This window comes from Syngnathoides biaculeatus, chromosome 14, assembly GCF_019802595.1.
Source record: "Syngnathoides biaculeatus isolate LvHL_M chromosome 14, ASM1980259v1, whole genome shotgun sequence".
NCBI classification, from domain to species: Eukaryota; Metazoa; Chordata; class Actinopteri; order Syngnathiformes; family Syngnathidae; genus Syngnathoides; species Syngnathoides biaculeatus.
In genome coordinates this window covers 21,735,001-21,751,426 of record NC_084653.1, presented here as the reverse complement: position 1 = coordinate 21,751,426, position 16,426 = coordinate 21,735,001, and the positions used below count along the sequence as shown (strand labels likewise).

At 41.2% G+C, this 16,426-nt stretch overlaps 3 protein-coding genes across 7 annotated transcripts in view; 2 read left to right on the top strand and 1 right to left on the bottom strand.

Moving 5' to 3' along the window:
- Window positions 1–1,526: 1,526 nt before the first annotated feature.
- LOC133512571 (uncharacterized) lies at window positions 1,527–8,367 on the bottom strand. 2 transcript variants are annotated; one of them, XM_061842321.1, is made up of 14 exons: window positions 7,489–8,367; window positions 7,250–7,306; window positions 7,002–7,128; window positions 6,467–6,556; window positions 6,236–6,387; window positions 6,056–6,098; window positions 5,225–5,330; window positions 5,000–5,186; window positions 4,849–4,916; window positions 3,495–3,649; window positions 3,285–3,420; window positions 3,164–3,205; window positions 2,435–2,459; window positions 1,527–2,163 (listed from the first exon to the last, which is right to left on the bottom strand). In XM_061842321.1, exons 1-14 carry the CDS (start codon window positions 7,538–7,540, stop codon window positions 2,045–2,047), a joined length of 1,359 nt encoding a protein of 452 aa, XP_061698305.1. In that variant the 5' UTR covers window positions 7,541–8,367; the 3' UTR covers window positions 1,527–2,044. The 2 variants fall into 2 exon arrangements, with proteins under 2 accessions (XP_061698305.1, XP_061698306.1); XM_061842322.1 differs by having other exon boundaries at window positions 5,000–5,132; window positions 7,489–8,353.
- Window positions 6,079–12,461, top strand: tmem169b (transmembrane protein 169b). 3 transcript variants are annotated; one of them, XM_061842325.1, is made up of 3 exons: window positions 6,079–6,203; window positions 8,702–9,065; window positions 10,475–12,461. In XM_061842325.1, exons 2-3 carry the CDS (start codon window positions 8,789–8,791, stop codon window positions 11,107–11,109), a joined length of 912 nt encoding a protein of 303 aa, XP_061698309.1. In that variant the 5' UTR covers window positions 6,079–6,203; window positions 8,702–8,788; the 3' UTR covers window positions 11,110–12,461. The 3 variants fall into 3 exon arrangements, with proteins under 3 accessions (XP_061698309.1, XP_061698310.1, XP_061698308.1); XM_061842326.1 differs by lacking the exon at window positions 6,079–6,203 and adding an exon at window positions 7,344–7,445; XM_061842324.1 differs by lacking the exon at window positions 6,079–6,203 and adding an exon at window positions 8,067–8,199.
- Window positions 12,462–13,059: 598 nt separating this feature from the next.
- xrcc5 (X-ray repair complementing defective repair in Chinese hamster cells 5) overlaps window positions 13,060–16,426 on the top strand; it is a 20,605-nt gene continuing 17,238 nt past the window's right edge. For both annotated transcript variants that reach the window (XM_061841477.1, XM_061841478.1), the window contains exons 1-6: window positions 13,060–13,138; window positions 13,397–13,510; window positions 14,277–14,460; window positions 14,552–14,600; window positions 14,677–14,799; window positions 15,898–16,080. In XM_061841477.1, the coding sequence (XP_061697461.1) occupies window positions 13,130–13,138; window positions 13,397–13,510; window positions 14,277–14,460; window positions 14,552–14,600; window positions 14,677–14,799; window positions 15,898–16,080 (662 nt within the window). In that variant the 5' untranslated portion in view covers window positions 13,060–13,129. The remainder of the gene's footprint in view (window positions 13,139–13,396; window positions 13,511–14,276; window positions 14,461–14,551; window positions 14,601–14,676; window positions 14,800–15,897; window positions 16,081–16,426) is intronic.

Here is a 16,426-nt window from a genome sequence, read left to right as displayed (position 1 = left end):
TACACAGAAGCGTGTTGCGGCCACATGTTAAACTTCAGTAAACTTTTTTTTTTTTTTTTAAATATGCTTTATTCCCAAATGAGTCCAATGCATATTTAAAAAAAGAAAATAAACCGTTGGTCACAGAGAGTATTACACAGGTTAACGTGTGGCCGCAACACGCTTCCATGTACGGGAGCTGACGCCTATACTAGCGGTTTATTTTCTTTTTTTAAATACGCATTGGACTCATTTGAGAACAATGCATATTTAAACAAAAAGTCTGTCACAGAGGATTACCGAAGGTTAACGTGTGGCCGCAACACGCTTCCGTGTACGGAGGAGCCGACTCGCTGTCTTTTTTTTTTTTTCCAATCATAGTTAATAAATGCAAGTTTGTGTAAAACCAAGGGTCATTTATTGAAATATTGGTATTTGTATTGAAAAAAATCTGAGTGGGTCCATCACTATGTGGGATTTATTCTTGATTGAGAACAGATCCAGCAACAAAGTATTTGCATGCGTCCAGACTCTTCCATGTAAATCTCGCCGACTTCCTCACCGGATCCATGCGTGGATCCCGTTCTTCTTTTTTTTTTTTCCATTTACATTTTAACCCTCTCTGGACCAAATAAAATTTTGCATAGAGAAAAAATCTGATGCTTTCAGAAAATGATACTAATTTTTGATTATGTATAAACCTGTTGCAAATTTGCAACCCCTGCCCGGAAAGGGTTAATCACACATTTATTATAGTGTAAAGTCTCTTCACGTTCGAACGAAATATAGTTAGTGACATCACCTTTCTTTTTTCACCAATCATAGTTAATGAATGCGAGTTTGTGTAAAACCAGGAGTCATTTATTTAAATATTGGTATTTGTATTGAAAAAATCTGAGCGGATTTATTCTTGTTTTAGAACAGATCCAGCAACGAAATATTTGTGTGCGTCCTTATTTTTGTACGCTTTCAAACTCTTCCGTGTAAATCTCGACGACTTTCTCACCAGGTACATGTGCGGATCCAGTTGAACAAGACAAGCGCAAGCGAGGTAACAGTCCAATTTCTTATCGGCGAAAACATCGACTTCGGCATTAAATATGGCTCCTCTATGCCGAGCGTCTCTCATTTTTCCACGTACCTCCGTTTATCATCACCTTCTAAATGTTTAAGGCTATCGGACAAAACTCTGACCGTTGTGCTATAAGACATATTTTCGCTTCGTCTCAATGGATTTAGCATTGAACAATGCTTTGTTTGACCAATCACGTGACTTCGGTGACATAGGTGCACGAGCTCTATTCCGGAGTGCAGCCAAAGATTTACTTTGTAACTACTACTGAATCAATCATGAACTGAAAACAAAAGATATTAGATATTAGATATGCATGTTGTTGCCTTCTCCCTTCATTTTACACTAAAATACTGCGGACTTGAATAAATATTTCGACCCTGAAGAGAGGAGGACATTATTTTGTTGTTTTTGAGTATTGAGATTCCTTTTAAACATACTCTTCTACAGAAATGACTGAATTTAAAACCATAACGAGTGATTGAATTATTTATTGATCTTTAACTGGGACACTGCTGGAGAAATGAAACCAAACCAGTACAAAGAGAGAGATTAGCCCCAAGAAGCAATATTGGAGATTAAAACGCTTAGAAACGACCTGCCCCCCACCCTCCCCAAAATAGAAACATGCAAATTGATCATTTCACCGTTGATTGTTTTGAATGAAACCCGGTGATAGTTTGATCCCGCCGTCCAGTTAACAAAAATGACAGAGTGCAGTATTCCTGGCCCGAGAATACAGTTTCCAGAGCTTTAGTCGTTTCAGAACAAAGGTAAGGATTCAAATTAAGGCAAATATAAATCATATGTTGAGACTTCAAGTCTAAATTCCCAGAGATATGTTTTCATGTAGACCGGCACGTGCAATTAATCACGGACTTTGAAACGTGCAACCAGCTGCCAAAACACAGAACGTCCATGCAACGTTTCCCAAAAACATTTTCTGAACAACTTTCTCATTGCTGCGGAAACGCAAACTGCGAATGCCTTCCCTCAAAAGTTGAACGAAAAGGGTAAGTCGGCGGTGTTGTCCATGTTATCCGCGGGGTTCTCGGCGGTGAAGGGGAACTGGAAGTCGTCGCTCTCTAGCTGGTTGAACAGGAAGTCCAGGTCTGCAGAATTGCATGCGTCAACATGTCCAGTGGGAGAAATGAAGGATTTGAGCCCCTGCGAAATCTGTACGTTTCCTCACGTTACGTTTCCGGGTGGGTCGGAATTCATCTCGGCTAACTTTGGGTCAACGGCAGACTACACCCTGAACTGGTCGCCGGTCAGTCAAATCGGTGTTTATTTCCTTCTAAGTGAGCAAACTTACAAATTCCGCAGGAGATCAAATTATTTTCCCAACTGTAACCAAAAGCAGGCGATGAGTGTTTGATTTACCTCCCGATTTGCTCTCCTCGTTTTTCTGGAAGCAGAGGACAGGGTTTGGTGTTATTCAAACACGATTTGAATTTGAAATGTAAAGTGATCACATTTTCAATAGTTGCTGCAATCCGCCGTCTTAGATTCATCGCATGGCCCACCAGGGAGAACGCCCGGCCAATCGCAGTTACGCTTTCTTAGTCACGTGACGTCACCGACTTAAGTTTTGGCCAGTTCGTTGTGCCCTGAGTTCGCGAGTTGCATTCGCTGACGGTAGGAATCTCCACCACTAAATATAGTGGAGTAAACAGTGTTGCTGTGCCACCTTAGTTTAGTCCTGTCTTAGTTTATGTTCCATAGTCAAGTCCTAGTTCATAGTTTTGTCTCGTAGTCATCAGACCTCGCTTCACGTTTTTGGATCCTGCCTTTGCTTAGAGTTTCTGTGCCTCTGCCTTCTCGGACCGAACAAAAGTACGCCTAACATCATGTCCTCGTCTTGGAGTCCTGCAATTGCGTCCGGCCTCGGGCCGGAGGTTCGTGACAGAATTGTAGCTGGTTGAATTTCAGATAGCGAATTGTAGCCGTAGAATTGTTAACATTGAAAAGGTTACACTGAAATGTAATTATTGAAAACGTGATCGCTTTACATTTCAAATTCAAATCCTGGTGGCACGAGAATCTACTTCCATATTTTTGTTGTTTTGAAATACAAGCAGAAAAAGTCAACCCCAGAGGAGATTCTCCTACCTTGTCGGTGAAAAAGGAGCTGCTGAATGGGAACGACAGCGGCTGCAGACAAAATGAGGTTTTTAAGTATTTGGCTTTGCCTCCGTCGCGTGGCGTAATGGTTAACTTTCTCCGTCGTTACCTCATCGTTGGAGGAGACCGCATCGAAGAGGAAACTGGAGAAACCCGGCGTGCTGGGATTAGAGTTGAGCGAGAACCTGAAGGCTGGAGACTTGGTGTCGGACAGGCCCTGAAGTGGCGACTCGGCCGGGCTGAAGCTAAAACGACCGCGCGCACGCATTCACCGTTTTAGCTTCTTGTTTTGATCAGGATTTGCCCAAACGAAACCAACCTCAACTGGAATGTTGGCGTTCTGGGCACAGCGGAGGACTGAGGTTGTGCCACGTGTTCATGCGGTGCCGGCTCCTCTTCCTCCTCTGCCGGAGCGCCTTCCTCCATTTGCCCGCGTGCCGACTCCTCTTCCTCCGACGCAGCCGACTGTTTTCCCTGCCAACAAAAATTCCGTATTTAAAAAAAAAAAAAAAAAACCTCCAAAAACAACATCAAGGTGAAAAAGATTTTGTTTAAATCTTGCCATATGTATTGAGTTAATTTATTTAAATATACTGTAGAAAGTATTTGTTAAAGTTCATATCTATTGAATGGCATGATCAGTCGGTAAAGTGTTGGCCTCACAGTTCTGAGGACCTGGGTTCAATCCCGGCCCCGCCTGCGTGGAGTTTGCATGTTCTCCCCGTGCCTGCGTGGGTTTTGTCTGGGTGGGCACTCTGGTTTCCTCCCACATCCCAAAAACATGCAACATTGATTGGGCACTCTAAATTGTCCATAGGTGTGATTGTGAGTGCGGCTGTTTGTCTTCATGTGCCCTGCGACTGGCTGGCGAACAGGTCAGGGTGTAGCCCGCCTCCTGCCCGTTGACACCTGGGATAGGCTCCAGCACTCCCTCGTGAGGATAAGCGGCTTAGAAAATGGATGGATGGGTATCTATTGAATTATGTAAAAGGTAGAATTCTTTTTCATTCGGCAATTGTATAAGACTGAAACATAAAAGTCATAAATATTTTCAATTTCAAAAGGGCTGCAACTAATGATTAATAATCAATTAATCTGCCAATTATTTTTTCAGGTGAATGATGAATCAGATTTAAAAAACAAAACAACTTAAAAATCCATTCCTCTATTATACAACAGGACATTTTTTTCGAATTGAAATTGCAGAAAATGGAACCAAAATTTTGATTTTCTAATTACTGCTTTGGTCAGTAAAATGTTAGAAAATAGTCGTAAAATATTGATAATGAACCCAAAAACCAAAACATATTTTTTTTGTAAATGTACTCGTTTGCTTTCACGGGGGATGACCGAAATCTGACAAGATTTAAGTGACGAGATAAGAAGCTGAAACTACAAAGATTTGGACAATTTGCGGTTCAAATGTCTGAATTAAAACTATGAATATTTAGGAATTCAAAACTTATTTTGAAAAAATTGAAGTGTTTGCTCTACTGAGATGTCCCCACAACGGCATTATAAAAGCGACCAATCTAATCTTGGTCCAAGACTTTGGACCATGAGATACGCGTGCAGAATCCAAACATTTAGTTTTTTCCTCTCTTCAAAATATTACACATTACTATCCTCACAAAAATGTATCATGTTGGCTGCGTGGATTCTGTTTGAATTACTTGGCTCAATGGTCCGATCTCCTTGTCCCCCTCATCTTCACTGGACATCTCATCTGGTCTACGATGAACTAAAAAAGAAAGTTTTAGGACTCTGGTTTGATTGTGCATGCAAACTGGATATAACGCGGTCCTCAAAAACCAAGGTCGTTACCTTCTGCCCTCACGTGTTGCTCGTTGCTTCTTCTTTCATCAGCGCTGAAGAAAAATGATTCCTGGGCCTCGCTTTGCGCGTCCATTCCCTCAGGGTTCCCATCCCCGGAGGTTTGTGGACCGCTCAGACATCTCTTCGTTTGTCGCATCGAGTCCAAACAAGACCAATCAAGACAGAAGGATGACGACTATGACGACGTTCGTACCGGGCCCGCTGCAGTCTCACATTTGTCTCAGTGACGTTCACAGCGGAGACGTGACTCGTGGATTCCGTCACACGTGAAGTCTCCATTTCCATGGCTGCTGTTGTGGTGGACTGCCGATGAAGGTCACTCGGGGGGGGGGGGGGGGTTACGTCAAACAGTTGATATTACATACAGTAGATGTAAAAAAATAAACACCCCCTGTTCAAATGCCATTGTTTCTGATATAAAAAAAAAACATAAAACCAGAGAAAATGTTTCCAATCCGTTGTCCAAGCCACTTATCCTCACAAGGGTCATTTGCTGTCTCCCACAGCACTCAGCAGGCCCGGCCCCACCTTTTAAAGCCACACACATTCAAACTCACAGATACTACAGTGTTGAATGTGAGGTTGATGACCCCCAAGGTGTACAAAAATCATACTTGCACGGCGTGTACATATTTTGTATTGGTATTATGCATAAAGTTAGAAAGTTAGGAAAATCTTAAATTGGGGAATGTGTATGCTGAATCCCATTTTACATGAGTTATAATGTGATGGGTGATTCAGAAAATAGCATCATCCCCAGCTCTAAGAGGGTGTGCACACTTGTGCAATCCCATTATCTTGGTGTTTTATTTTTATTTCCCCTCTCGAAGATATATTTTTTTAATTGTTTGCACAGATTATAGTTCACATTAATTGTGAATCAAGTTTTGAAATCATTTAACTGGGTCAGATTTTTTCAATATATCATAAAAACCTGCTATTTAAACAGGGGGTTGAGCCTTTTTTTTTTTTTTTTTTTTTTTTTTTTACATCCAATGTACTTGTCACTAATCTATTTTCTGTGTAAGTACACGGGAATAATACCTCTCTGGTCCTTTCTCTAAGGAGGAACAAGGAGCACCAGATTCTGCAAAATCAAATATTTTAGACGTGAAATGCTCAACTGACTGCAAGGCCAGAGAAATTGCTAATTTCACTTACCGTGTGGCTCAGGAGACGGGTTCACATTCAGGTATGTAAATATTGACTGCACGTATGCATTACCTGTGACATAGGCCCCGCCCCCTCGCTTGGCTTCCACTGCCACGATTGGACTCTCGGTGTCGTCATTTAGCGCTTGCAGCTTGTGCGCCAACGGCTTTTGATGTTCCTGAAACAGCTTCTTGTAGCTTGCAATTTTTTCTTCAAAGACTTCCCTAAGTAAGCAAAGCGGGGGAAAGATATACAATATTAATTCCCCAAATAATTTGCTAAAATAACGACTGCCAGACTCACTTATCACTGATGTAACTGGCTTTTACGCTCTCCAGTTCTCCTTTCAAAGTGTGGTTGTACTGCTGGAGCAAACCCTGTGTTACCTTCATGCTAGGAGAAGAAAAAGCAATTAAATATACCACTGTGATCATTAAAATCCCACTGTCATGCCAATAAACATTCTCAAATAGATATTGTAATGAAAAATACATATAACATTATTCACTTCAATGAATATAAAAAAAAATCTAACACAATTTATGCTTGAATGCCCCATTTTTTTTATGATATGAGAATATTTAGTCATTTCTTCCTGAAATTTTTGTTATTGCTTTCTAGAAGTCAATAAAGAATGAATGAGTGTCAGGAAGAATGGAACGGGAGATCGAGAGGAGGATTGATGCAGCGTCTGCCGTGATGAGGACGTTGTAACCCACCACTTGATTTTCAAAATTCTTACTGGGTTGTACTCAGTTCAAAGTGGTCAGTGTAACTAGGCTGCAAATTTTTTTTTGCAAAATCTTGCCCTATTGCAACGATTACAATCTATTAATACCTTTTTGCCACTGCCTGGTTGTGTTTCAAATTGTTGCGCTTGACGTCAGCGTCCTCTTCCAATGCCTTGATATGTGCGCGTGTCGTTTCAATACATGTCCTCTTCTCGGCAATGTCGGCTTTACAAACTGTGGCCACATGCAACAAGCCGATGTTAATCACACAAGATAGGAAACTAAATGGGTGCCCTTTTAGTTTCTTTCAAAATGACTGAATAACATTTTAAAAACAACAACTTTAACGCATTACCTTCAACCTCTCGATCAAGATCATTCTTCTTCTGGAAAAGCTCACGCATTTCAATGACTATACAAAGAAAAAGAAAAATGCATTCAAAGAAGGCTTTTCATTAGCAGAACATTGCTGTTTTCCACTTATACCAACTGAAGACAACCACATTAGCTTGCGCTGATTCACTTATGGTGAATAGAAGACTAAACATGAGGTAAAAGGAAGAACGTGTTTAGCATTGTAATAAAGTGACTTACCTAACCGGCAGAGGAGCCTATCAAGGGCACTAGTTGTATTTTGATATGCCATTTTAGTTTCAGTTTACTTTAGCTTTAGCATTAGCAAATTAGCTTGACTTCTAATTGCTGTTCACTGACGCAATTTTTGCGCGGCAAGGCTCAGTTGACGAGAGATAATTTGTAATATATTGGGTTAATTAATGAACTTATTAACTAACTGGTGTCGTTGTTTACAAAATATGCACTTATTGAGTCAATTACGCATATTCAAGTTCAGACGTTTGTTGCAGATCTGAGGTTAGTTTACGTATGTAGTTTACATAAATTCACCGGGTAATGAAGAACAGGATTTTAAAAATAAAAATAGATTTTAGCCAATCACTATTCTAGTTAAAGACAGTTTTTTTTAAATATATATACATAAATAATTGGCGTGTTTTCGTGATAGTTGACGGAAGTAAGGGGGGGGGCTTAAGTGCTACTGTATTCCGGAAATGATTTTGCGTAACGCATCTGTACAGCCGGCCGCTGGACGCTATTCCCAAAACAACATTACGTATGGCGTCGGTTCGACGGTGGTGCGAGTCTTTTTTTTTTTTTTTTTTTGCGTAACCCATCTGCACAACTGAATGTGTGATATGTTCGCTTCCCGCTAAACGCGACACATTTTTCAGGTTTTATCTTTGAAATTATTTCAATTCTATCCAATGCTGGCGTAGCTCCGCGAAGGTAAGCGTTACTATCGGTTGTCGTTCGTTCGTCCGTGTCTTGTCGTTTGCCGGCTATCGGAAGACAAAAGAGCGGACATGGGTGTGACTTAAATGGGAGGAGAATGGATTACATTGTCAATTTAATTTCTTCATTTGTGGTTAAAATGTTCACCGAAATCGCGCAGCACAAGAAAAACACTTCTAAAACGAAACTACACAAGCTTGTGTTATGATACATTAACGCGAGGAAACCAACGGCAATCGTAGACATTATCTGTCAAATAGATCAGACATTGTTTATTCGATACTGCATATATATATATATATATATATATATATATTATATATATATATATATATATATTAAGCATACACACTGTTGTTTTTAACTTCAGCACATGCATGGATGCACACCGAAAGTAGGTCACCATCCTAGTGCACATGTGATTCATTTTGTGGCTTAAAATAGTGTGTGTTTTTTAATCTCTCCCTTTGGACTTCTGTTCATGTCATCCATCCAGTCGGTTCCTGCATCGAAAGCAATGAGTGGACAGTAGTCCTCATTCAAAATAGTCTTCATAGAGTTTGGCTATAGGCCAGCATCAAGGATGACCCACGTAGAGGAGTCCCAGACGGAAGGAGAAGGCAGCCCCCAGATCATCTCCCTCAGGTCAGAATCGTCGGCGAACCGCGTCGACGACAGCGACGCGGGGCCGTCCGTGAGGAGGAAGAGGAGGAGAAAACGAGAGCAGCGTCCAGAGTCCGTCATCATCTATCGCTCGGATGTGGAGCGAGGGCCCGGTGAGGACCAGGGAGGCGAAGAAGAGGGAGCTGAGAGGAGCGCTGAGGAGGGTGCCAAATTCCTTTGTACGCCCACAAATGAAGGTAAGTCATCTTGTCTCGTTTCAGAGCATTGCCACAAACCAAAACAAGGTGGAAAAAAAAATCTGCTTCTTATAGTTAATACACACAAGATTTGATGCCACCTCAATTTGATGAGGTGGCTGTGGAGTTTTTGACCAACTTATTCAATAGAATAATAGCGGGAGAGAAGGTGCCAGAAGAATGGGGGGAAAGTGTGCTAGACTCAGGACAGAAGTAAGTATCTGCGAGCAACAATATGGTTTCATGCCTCGAAAGAGTACCACAGATGCATTATTTGCCTTGAGGATGCTTGTGGAAATGTACAGAGAAGGTCAGAAGGAGCTACATTGTGTTTTTGTAGACCTAGAAAAAGCCTATGACAGAGTACCAAGAGAGGAACTGTGGAACTGCATGTGCAAGTCTGGTGTGGAGAAATATGTTAGAATAGTACAGGACATGTATGAGGGAAGCAGAACAGCGGTGAGATGTGCCGTAGGTGTGTCAGAAGAATTTAAGGTGGAAGTGGGACTGCATCAGGGATCGACACTGAGCCCCTTCCTGTTTACGGTAGTAATGGATAGGCTGACAGACGAGGTTAGACCTTGATGTTCGCAAATGATATTGTGATCTGCAGTGAAAGCAGGGGGCAGGCGGAGGAACAATTAGAAAGGTGGAGGCACGCACTGGAAAGGAGAAGAAAGAAAATTAGACGAAGTAAAACAGAATATATGTGAATGTGAAGGGAGTGGAGGAGGAAGAGTGAAGAGATAGCGAGGGTGGATGACTTCAAATACTTGGGGTCAATAATCCAGAGCAATGGAGAGTGTGATAAGGAAGTGAAGAAACGGGTCCAAGAAGGGTGGAACAGTTGGCAGAAGGTGTCTGGTGTTCTATGTGACAGAAGAGTCTCCGCTAGGATGAAGAGCAAAGTTTATAAAACAGTGGTGAGGCCGGCCATGATGTACGGATTAGAGACGGTGGCACTGAAGAAACAACAGGAAGCAGAACTGAAGATGTTTAGGTTCTCACTCAGAGTGAGCATGTTGGATAGGATTAGGAATGAGCTCATTCGAGGGACAGCCAAAGTTGAATGTTTTGGAGACAAGGTTCGAGAGTCCAGACATCGATGATTTGGACATGTTCAGAGGCGAGAGAGTGAGTATATTAGTAGAAGGGTGCTGAGGATGGAGCTGCCAGGCAAAAGAGCGAGAGGAAGACCAAAGAAAAGGTTGATGGATGTTGTTAGGAAGGACATGAGGACAGTGGGTGTTCGAGAGGAAGATGCACGAGATAGGCTTTGATGGAAAAAGATGACCCGCTGTGGCGACCCCTAAAGGGACGAGCCGAAAGAAAAAGAAGAAGAAGACTTGATGTAAAAATGTTGAGAACTACTTATCTAGTAGATCTCTTTACCTGTGTCTGCACCACAGACGGAGGCTGGAGCCTTCCTCCAGACAGCCGCTACGTAACCTTGACGGGCACCATCACCCGGGGCAAGAAGAAAGGCCAGGTGGTGGACATCCACGTGACCATGACAGAGAAAGAGCTCCGCGAGCTGGCCAAGTCCAGGGAGCGTCTCGACGCCGAGTGCGAGGCCGGGGAGGACTCTAAGAGGTCCTGCGGCCTGGGCGTGTGTCGGGGGCCTCACGTCGTCCTGTGGAGCATCTCCTGCGCCCCTGTGGTCTTCCTGCTCTCCTTCATCACATCCTTCTACTACGGCACTCTGACCTGGTACAACGTCTTCCTGGTGTACAACGAGGAGCGGACGTTCTGGCACAAAATCACCATCTGCCCTTTCCTCATCATCTTCTACCCCGTGCTCATCATGCCCTTGGCGCTGTCCCTGGCGCTGTACTCCGCCGTGGTGCAGGTGTCTTGGGCCTTCAGCCGGTGGTGGCGAGCCGTGAGGGACCTGGAGAAGGGATTCTGCGGCTGGGCCTGCGGGAAGATGGGCCTGGAAGACTGCTCCCCTTACAGCATCATCGAGCTGCTCGACTCCGACACCGTCTCCGGCACGCTGCAGAGCAAAGCTCCCCGGGAAATTGCCCACACGTCGTCGGTGTGAAACTGGGCGGAAACCGGTTCACGTGCTGGCTTGCTGGTAAACGTAAACAAGTGCAATGGCGAAGACAGAGAAATTTGCGAAATTTTGAAACCTTTGAAAACTTCATGAACACCAAAAATGGCAACGGGTACAATCCTGTGCAAAAGTCTCGGGGTGCCATTAGATATGTCGCATGGAGGTGGAGTACACCCTGGACTGGTTGTCAGTCAATCGCACACACCAAATAGACAAACTGATTTATGGACAATTTAGTTTAGAACACGGGTGTCAAACTCGAGGCACGGGGGCCAGATCCGACCCGCCACAAGATTTTACGTGGCCCGCAAAGCCACATCTAGCGTGTGAATTTCCATGATTCTTGTAAAAATCTGTACCAAAATTTCAAATTGTCATATATCATAAATGATAAAGTTGAGATATCACGAGCATTTTTGTGTTACCAAATGTGAATAGTTGAAAAACACATTGCCTTTGATTTCTGATTCCAAAACTAGTTCACAAATTGGTGATGTGAATATGATGAGATGATTAAATATTTTTGTTCCACAGTCATAACGGCCCTCTGAGGGAAACCGGAACGACAATGTGGCCCGTGAGAAAAACGAGTTTGACACCCCTGGTTTAGAATCTTCAATGAAGCGGACGTGCGCACCACCCGGACACATTTCTGCATACAAAGTACCATTAGTACCGTCACATTTATTACCCCTATGTTATTAATTAGATTATTAAATAAATATATTCTGACACCTCCCGATAAACTTAAATAACATCAAATTGAAGTATATGTGCAAAAATATATTTTATGCAAACCATACAGTGCTGTATATTTAGTTATTTATGTTCATATGTTGTTTTATATACATCTTAAATTATTTTATATCTATATTAATTTTTTTATAATACATTATCCATCATCCATTTCCTGAACTGCTTGTATACCACCCCTTGGCAAAATTTGGTGCCTAACTATCGACTGTTCCACGATATCAAAAATAAATCAAGTTATTAGTTGACTTTTGAACTGCATTGTATGTTTCGACTATACACAAACACGTCTTTCATTTACAATTTTTGAATGAAAAATACAAGTTTACTCACCATATCGTCTTTGTTACGTTTTCTGAGGTTTTTTTTGTTTAATTTATTAAGTGTAGATACAAATGTCGAAGATGTTTTATACTGAGATTTTTTTTTCCCCAGAATTTTCCATTTGTTGTGATTTGAACATTATGCACACTTGTCATAAATATGATCTCAAAACGGTGACCAGGAAATGTCACGTTTTGAGACGGTCAGGTAATTGGAGCTTCTTGATTTCTGCATGGAAAATTATTTCACAAATAAAAATATCAACTTGTTGCATGACAACTCCATGACTATGATTAACCTACACGTGTGTGTGTGTATTTTATTTGTATTACTTCTGTGCTCCGCATTGTCCATCCATTTTCTATCATTCTTGTTTAATCAGGGGTGAACTGGATCTCATCTCAGCTGAATTTTGGCAAGAGGTGGGCTACACCCCGAACTGGTCACAGGTCACTCACAGGGTCCATATTATAGACAAACATCAATTTCATACTCACACCAATGGACAATTTATTCAATTTATCTAATATGCATGCGTTTGGAACGTGTGAGTGGACCCTCAGAAGTGTAAGGCTAACAATAGTTCAGCATACTCTCAAATTTATTGATAAATATAATAAAGTTCGAAATAATAACCATATAAAGTTTCAAATATTTGAAATAGGCACTTTCATACAATAAAATAGAATCAATACTTCCAGTTATTCATTACTCTTTATTTTGCAAACTACGTAAAATTATTTATGAAATACTTGCATGGATATAAACACATTTATATTTAATCGTACGAAATAGTATTACTGGGGAAAAAAAGCACAAAACAAAATACCTTCAAAATCACGGAACATTTCTCTTTTTGAAAGTGAGCGCTGTTTTTACCCGGACGTTTAATCAGGAGACACAGCGGTTCTCAAGGAGTGAAACAAAAATGTCCAAAGTAGGTACATTTTTATTTCATGGAGGCTCGTAACTTTTATACACGTTTCTGGTAATAGTTTTCGGCTGTACTTCTTTTTTATTATTTTGCTGTGTTTGTATCCATAATACACCGTGTCGTTCATGACGTGAAGAGGGGTGTTGGGGCATATCTGAAGGAGCGAGCTGAAGCCGACAAACCTTCGTCATGATTCACTTGATTGTAATAAAATGACCAATATAATAACATATTTTTGTGTGTGTTTTTTTTGCACTGCAGTCCTTTCATGTGCTGTGCATGGATGTTGGATTTTCCATGTCCAACTCGTTCCCGGGTGAAGAGTCTCCATTCGAACTCGCCAAACAAGTTGTTCAGAAGTTTGTCCAACGTCAGGTAAACATGAAATATTCATTACATTAAACTGTTAAATGATGTATTTATTCAGTGCAAAGGAATAGTCGCGGACGTATTACGTTCAAACCTAACAGAAAAAGAAAAAAAAATGCACAAAATATAAATTGTAATCTCTAAAGAATACTGTTGTATATTTTTGTTTGGAAAAAAAGCTTAACGATGAAAGATTCCCAACAATATTTTACTATAACCTCTAAGACATGTTTTTCCTCATAATGTGACTTTACATTTGGAAATAAACATTTTTTCATAAGAAATAGATGACTTTGTGTAATATTGCGATTTTAATATTTTTTAAAAAAATATTTTCCCCCCAAAATTATGACATTATCATAACAATAGACCTTTCATTTGAAAATACAAAATTTGTGTTCAGTTTTTCACAGTATCTGTATCATTTCAAGTATTTTACTTAAATCTGAAAAACATTTAAAAACATTCAACATTATTTTTGTAATATGAAAACGTTAATCTAACATATCCCACATTTTTTTTCCTCCCAAATGTACAACTTTGTTCTTGCAAAATTATGTTTTTCTAGAAATTACATAATTTTACACGCTGTGGCAACCCCTAACGGGACAAGCCGAGCAAAAGTATAGTATAATTGTAAAAAAAAAAAAAACAAACTTGATTTTCCTGTGATTATGACTTAAATCTTGTAGTGTAAATATTCTCTTTTTTTAATTGAATTAGCTAGTAATTTATCATGCAGAGCACACCTCATTGTTATTTGTTTTCCCAGGTGTTTGCCGAGGTCAAAGACGAATTGGCTTTGGTTCTGTTTGGAACAGAGTCCACCAAGAACCCACTGGCTCAAGATGGCCAGTACCAGAACATCACTGTGCACCGCAACCTAATGGTACCTGACTTTGAGCTCTTGGAGGAAATCGAGAATCAGGTCCACCCGGAGAATCAACAGGCCGACTGTATCTTTTGCTCGCACTTAACACGTATGAAAAATGAAATAAATGTACAATGCATTCAAAGAGACACGTCCCCTTTAACTGTTCTCAAAAGGGTTGGACGCCCTTGTGGTTTGCATGGATCTTCTTCAAACAGGAATAAAGTAAGTTTTTTTTTTTTTTTTTTTTTCTTTAAATCTGGTAACGCTTTTGCTAAGAATGTGCCCTTTTTTTTTTAAGGGAAAAACGTTCTGATCAACTTAACATCTATTTACTGACTGACCTCAGTGTTGAAGCGAATTCGGAGCAGGTGGATGTCATTGTTGAAAACCTGAAGAAAGCGAACATAACACTTCAGTTCTTGTAAGTAGCAGCATCGAGATTCCTCACGTAAAAGCCACGGCTCAATCGGATGCCGCTTGAATAATTAATTGCCGCCCCCTGTTTTCACCCCAGGAGAAAAATAACAGGTGCACTCGCGGTATACTGGAGCTGTAATAATCTTTACTATGGCTGCGTCGCAGGAGATGTCATTTGCGCAACACACGTCACCGGCGTAGTGGGAGGTAGTTGCGCACCAAAAGCTGTTAAAAAAAATGTGACCACTAACAAACGAAAATCTCATGTGAGACAAAGGCCCGTAATGATTTTAATTTTATGGTGTATTTGGCGGCACGGTGGGTCAGCTGGTAAAGCTTTTTCCTCACAGTTCTGACGACCTCGGTTCATTCCTGTCCCTGCCTGCGTGGGTTTTCTCCGGGCACTCCGGTTTCCTCCCACATCCCAAAAACACGCAACATTAATTGGACACTCTAAAATTGCCCCGTCGGTGTGATTGTGAGTGCGGCTGTTTGTCTCGATGTGCCCTGCGATTGGCTGGCAACCAGTTCAGGGTGTCCCACGCCTGCTGCTCCAGCACTCCCCGCGACCCTCGTGAGGGTAAGCGGCAAAGAAAATGGATGGATGGATGGTATATTGGGAAATCTTACCCTTGACTTCCCACCGTAAAAGACTTTATTGTCCTAATATTTCTGCTTTTTACCTTAAAATTGTCCTACTTTTTTCTTGAAATTATAAAAATATATTCTAAATTCAGTGATGAATATACGGTATATACAACTTTTTATCTTAAATATTTTTTTCCCATTATAAATATGCATTTCTACACATAAATACCTACTTGATACCTTAGCTCCATCCATCCATTTTCTTAACCGCTTATCCTCACGAGGGTTGCGGGAGTGCTGGTGTGCTTTAGCGCCGCTTTCCCCCCCATCTGCAAATACGCTGTAATGGAAAAGCTATAATATAGATTGTAAATGCATATTATTCTACCGTAAGTGTATACTAAATGAGTTCCTCCCCTGGGATGCTATATCGAACACTTAAAGTTAGTTCCTTGTATCTGCTGTATCTTTGCACCTTTCTTAAAGAAATGGTTCCATCCTTTGCATTTTGCAGTTTGCCCTTCCCTGCTGAAGATGAATCAATGGATGAAGCAGGCGATGCGAGCAGAGGAGGACCGGGCGCACCTGGCTCGGGCAAAGGCCTGTCCGGGCAACAGAGGACTGGACTGGAGATGGTCAAACACATCATGGACTGCTTGGATGAGCAGGATGGTCTTGATCAGATTTACACACTCAGGTTAGAGTGCTTTATGGTCTCTTTGAAGGAAACATAACAGAATTTTTCCCCCATTGTAGAACAGTTTTCAGGTGTCGTCAACAACATATCTGGGATATTCTGCCATCTAAATTTATTATACTTCACTCTCTGAGATTAGACCTATTTTGAGGTCAGCCCTTTTTTCCATGTAAAGAAGTGACTTTTTTCACCAGGAAATATTCCATTTAGTTTAAAAAAGGGAGGGCCAAATTTTCAAATATCCCTCCATTTATTTTCTTAGCCGCTTATCCTCAGAAAGGTCGCGGGGAGTGCTGGAGCCTATCCTAGGTGTCAAAGGGCAGGAGGCGGAGTACACCCGGAACTG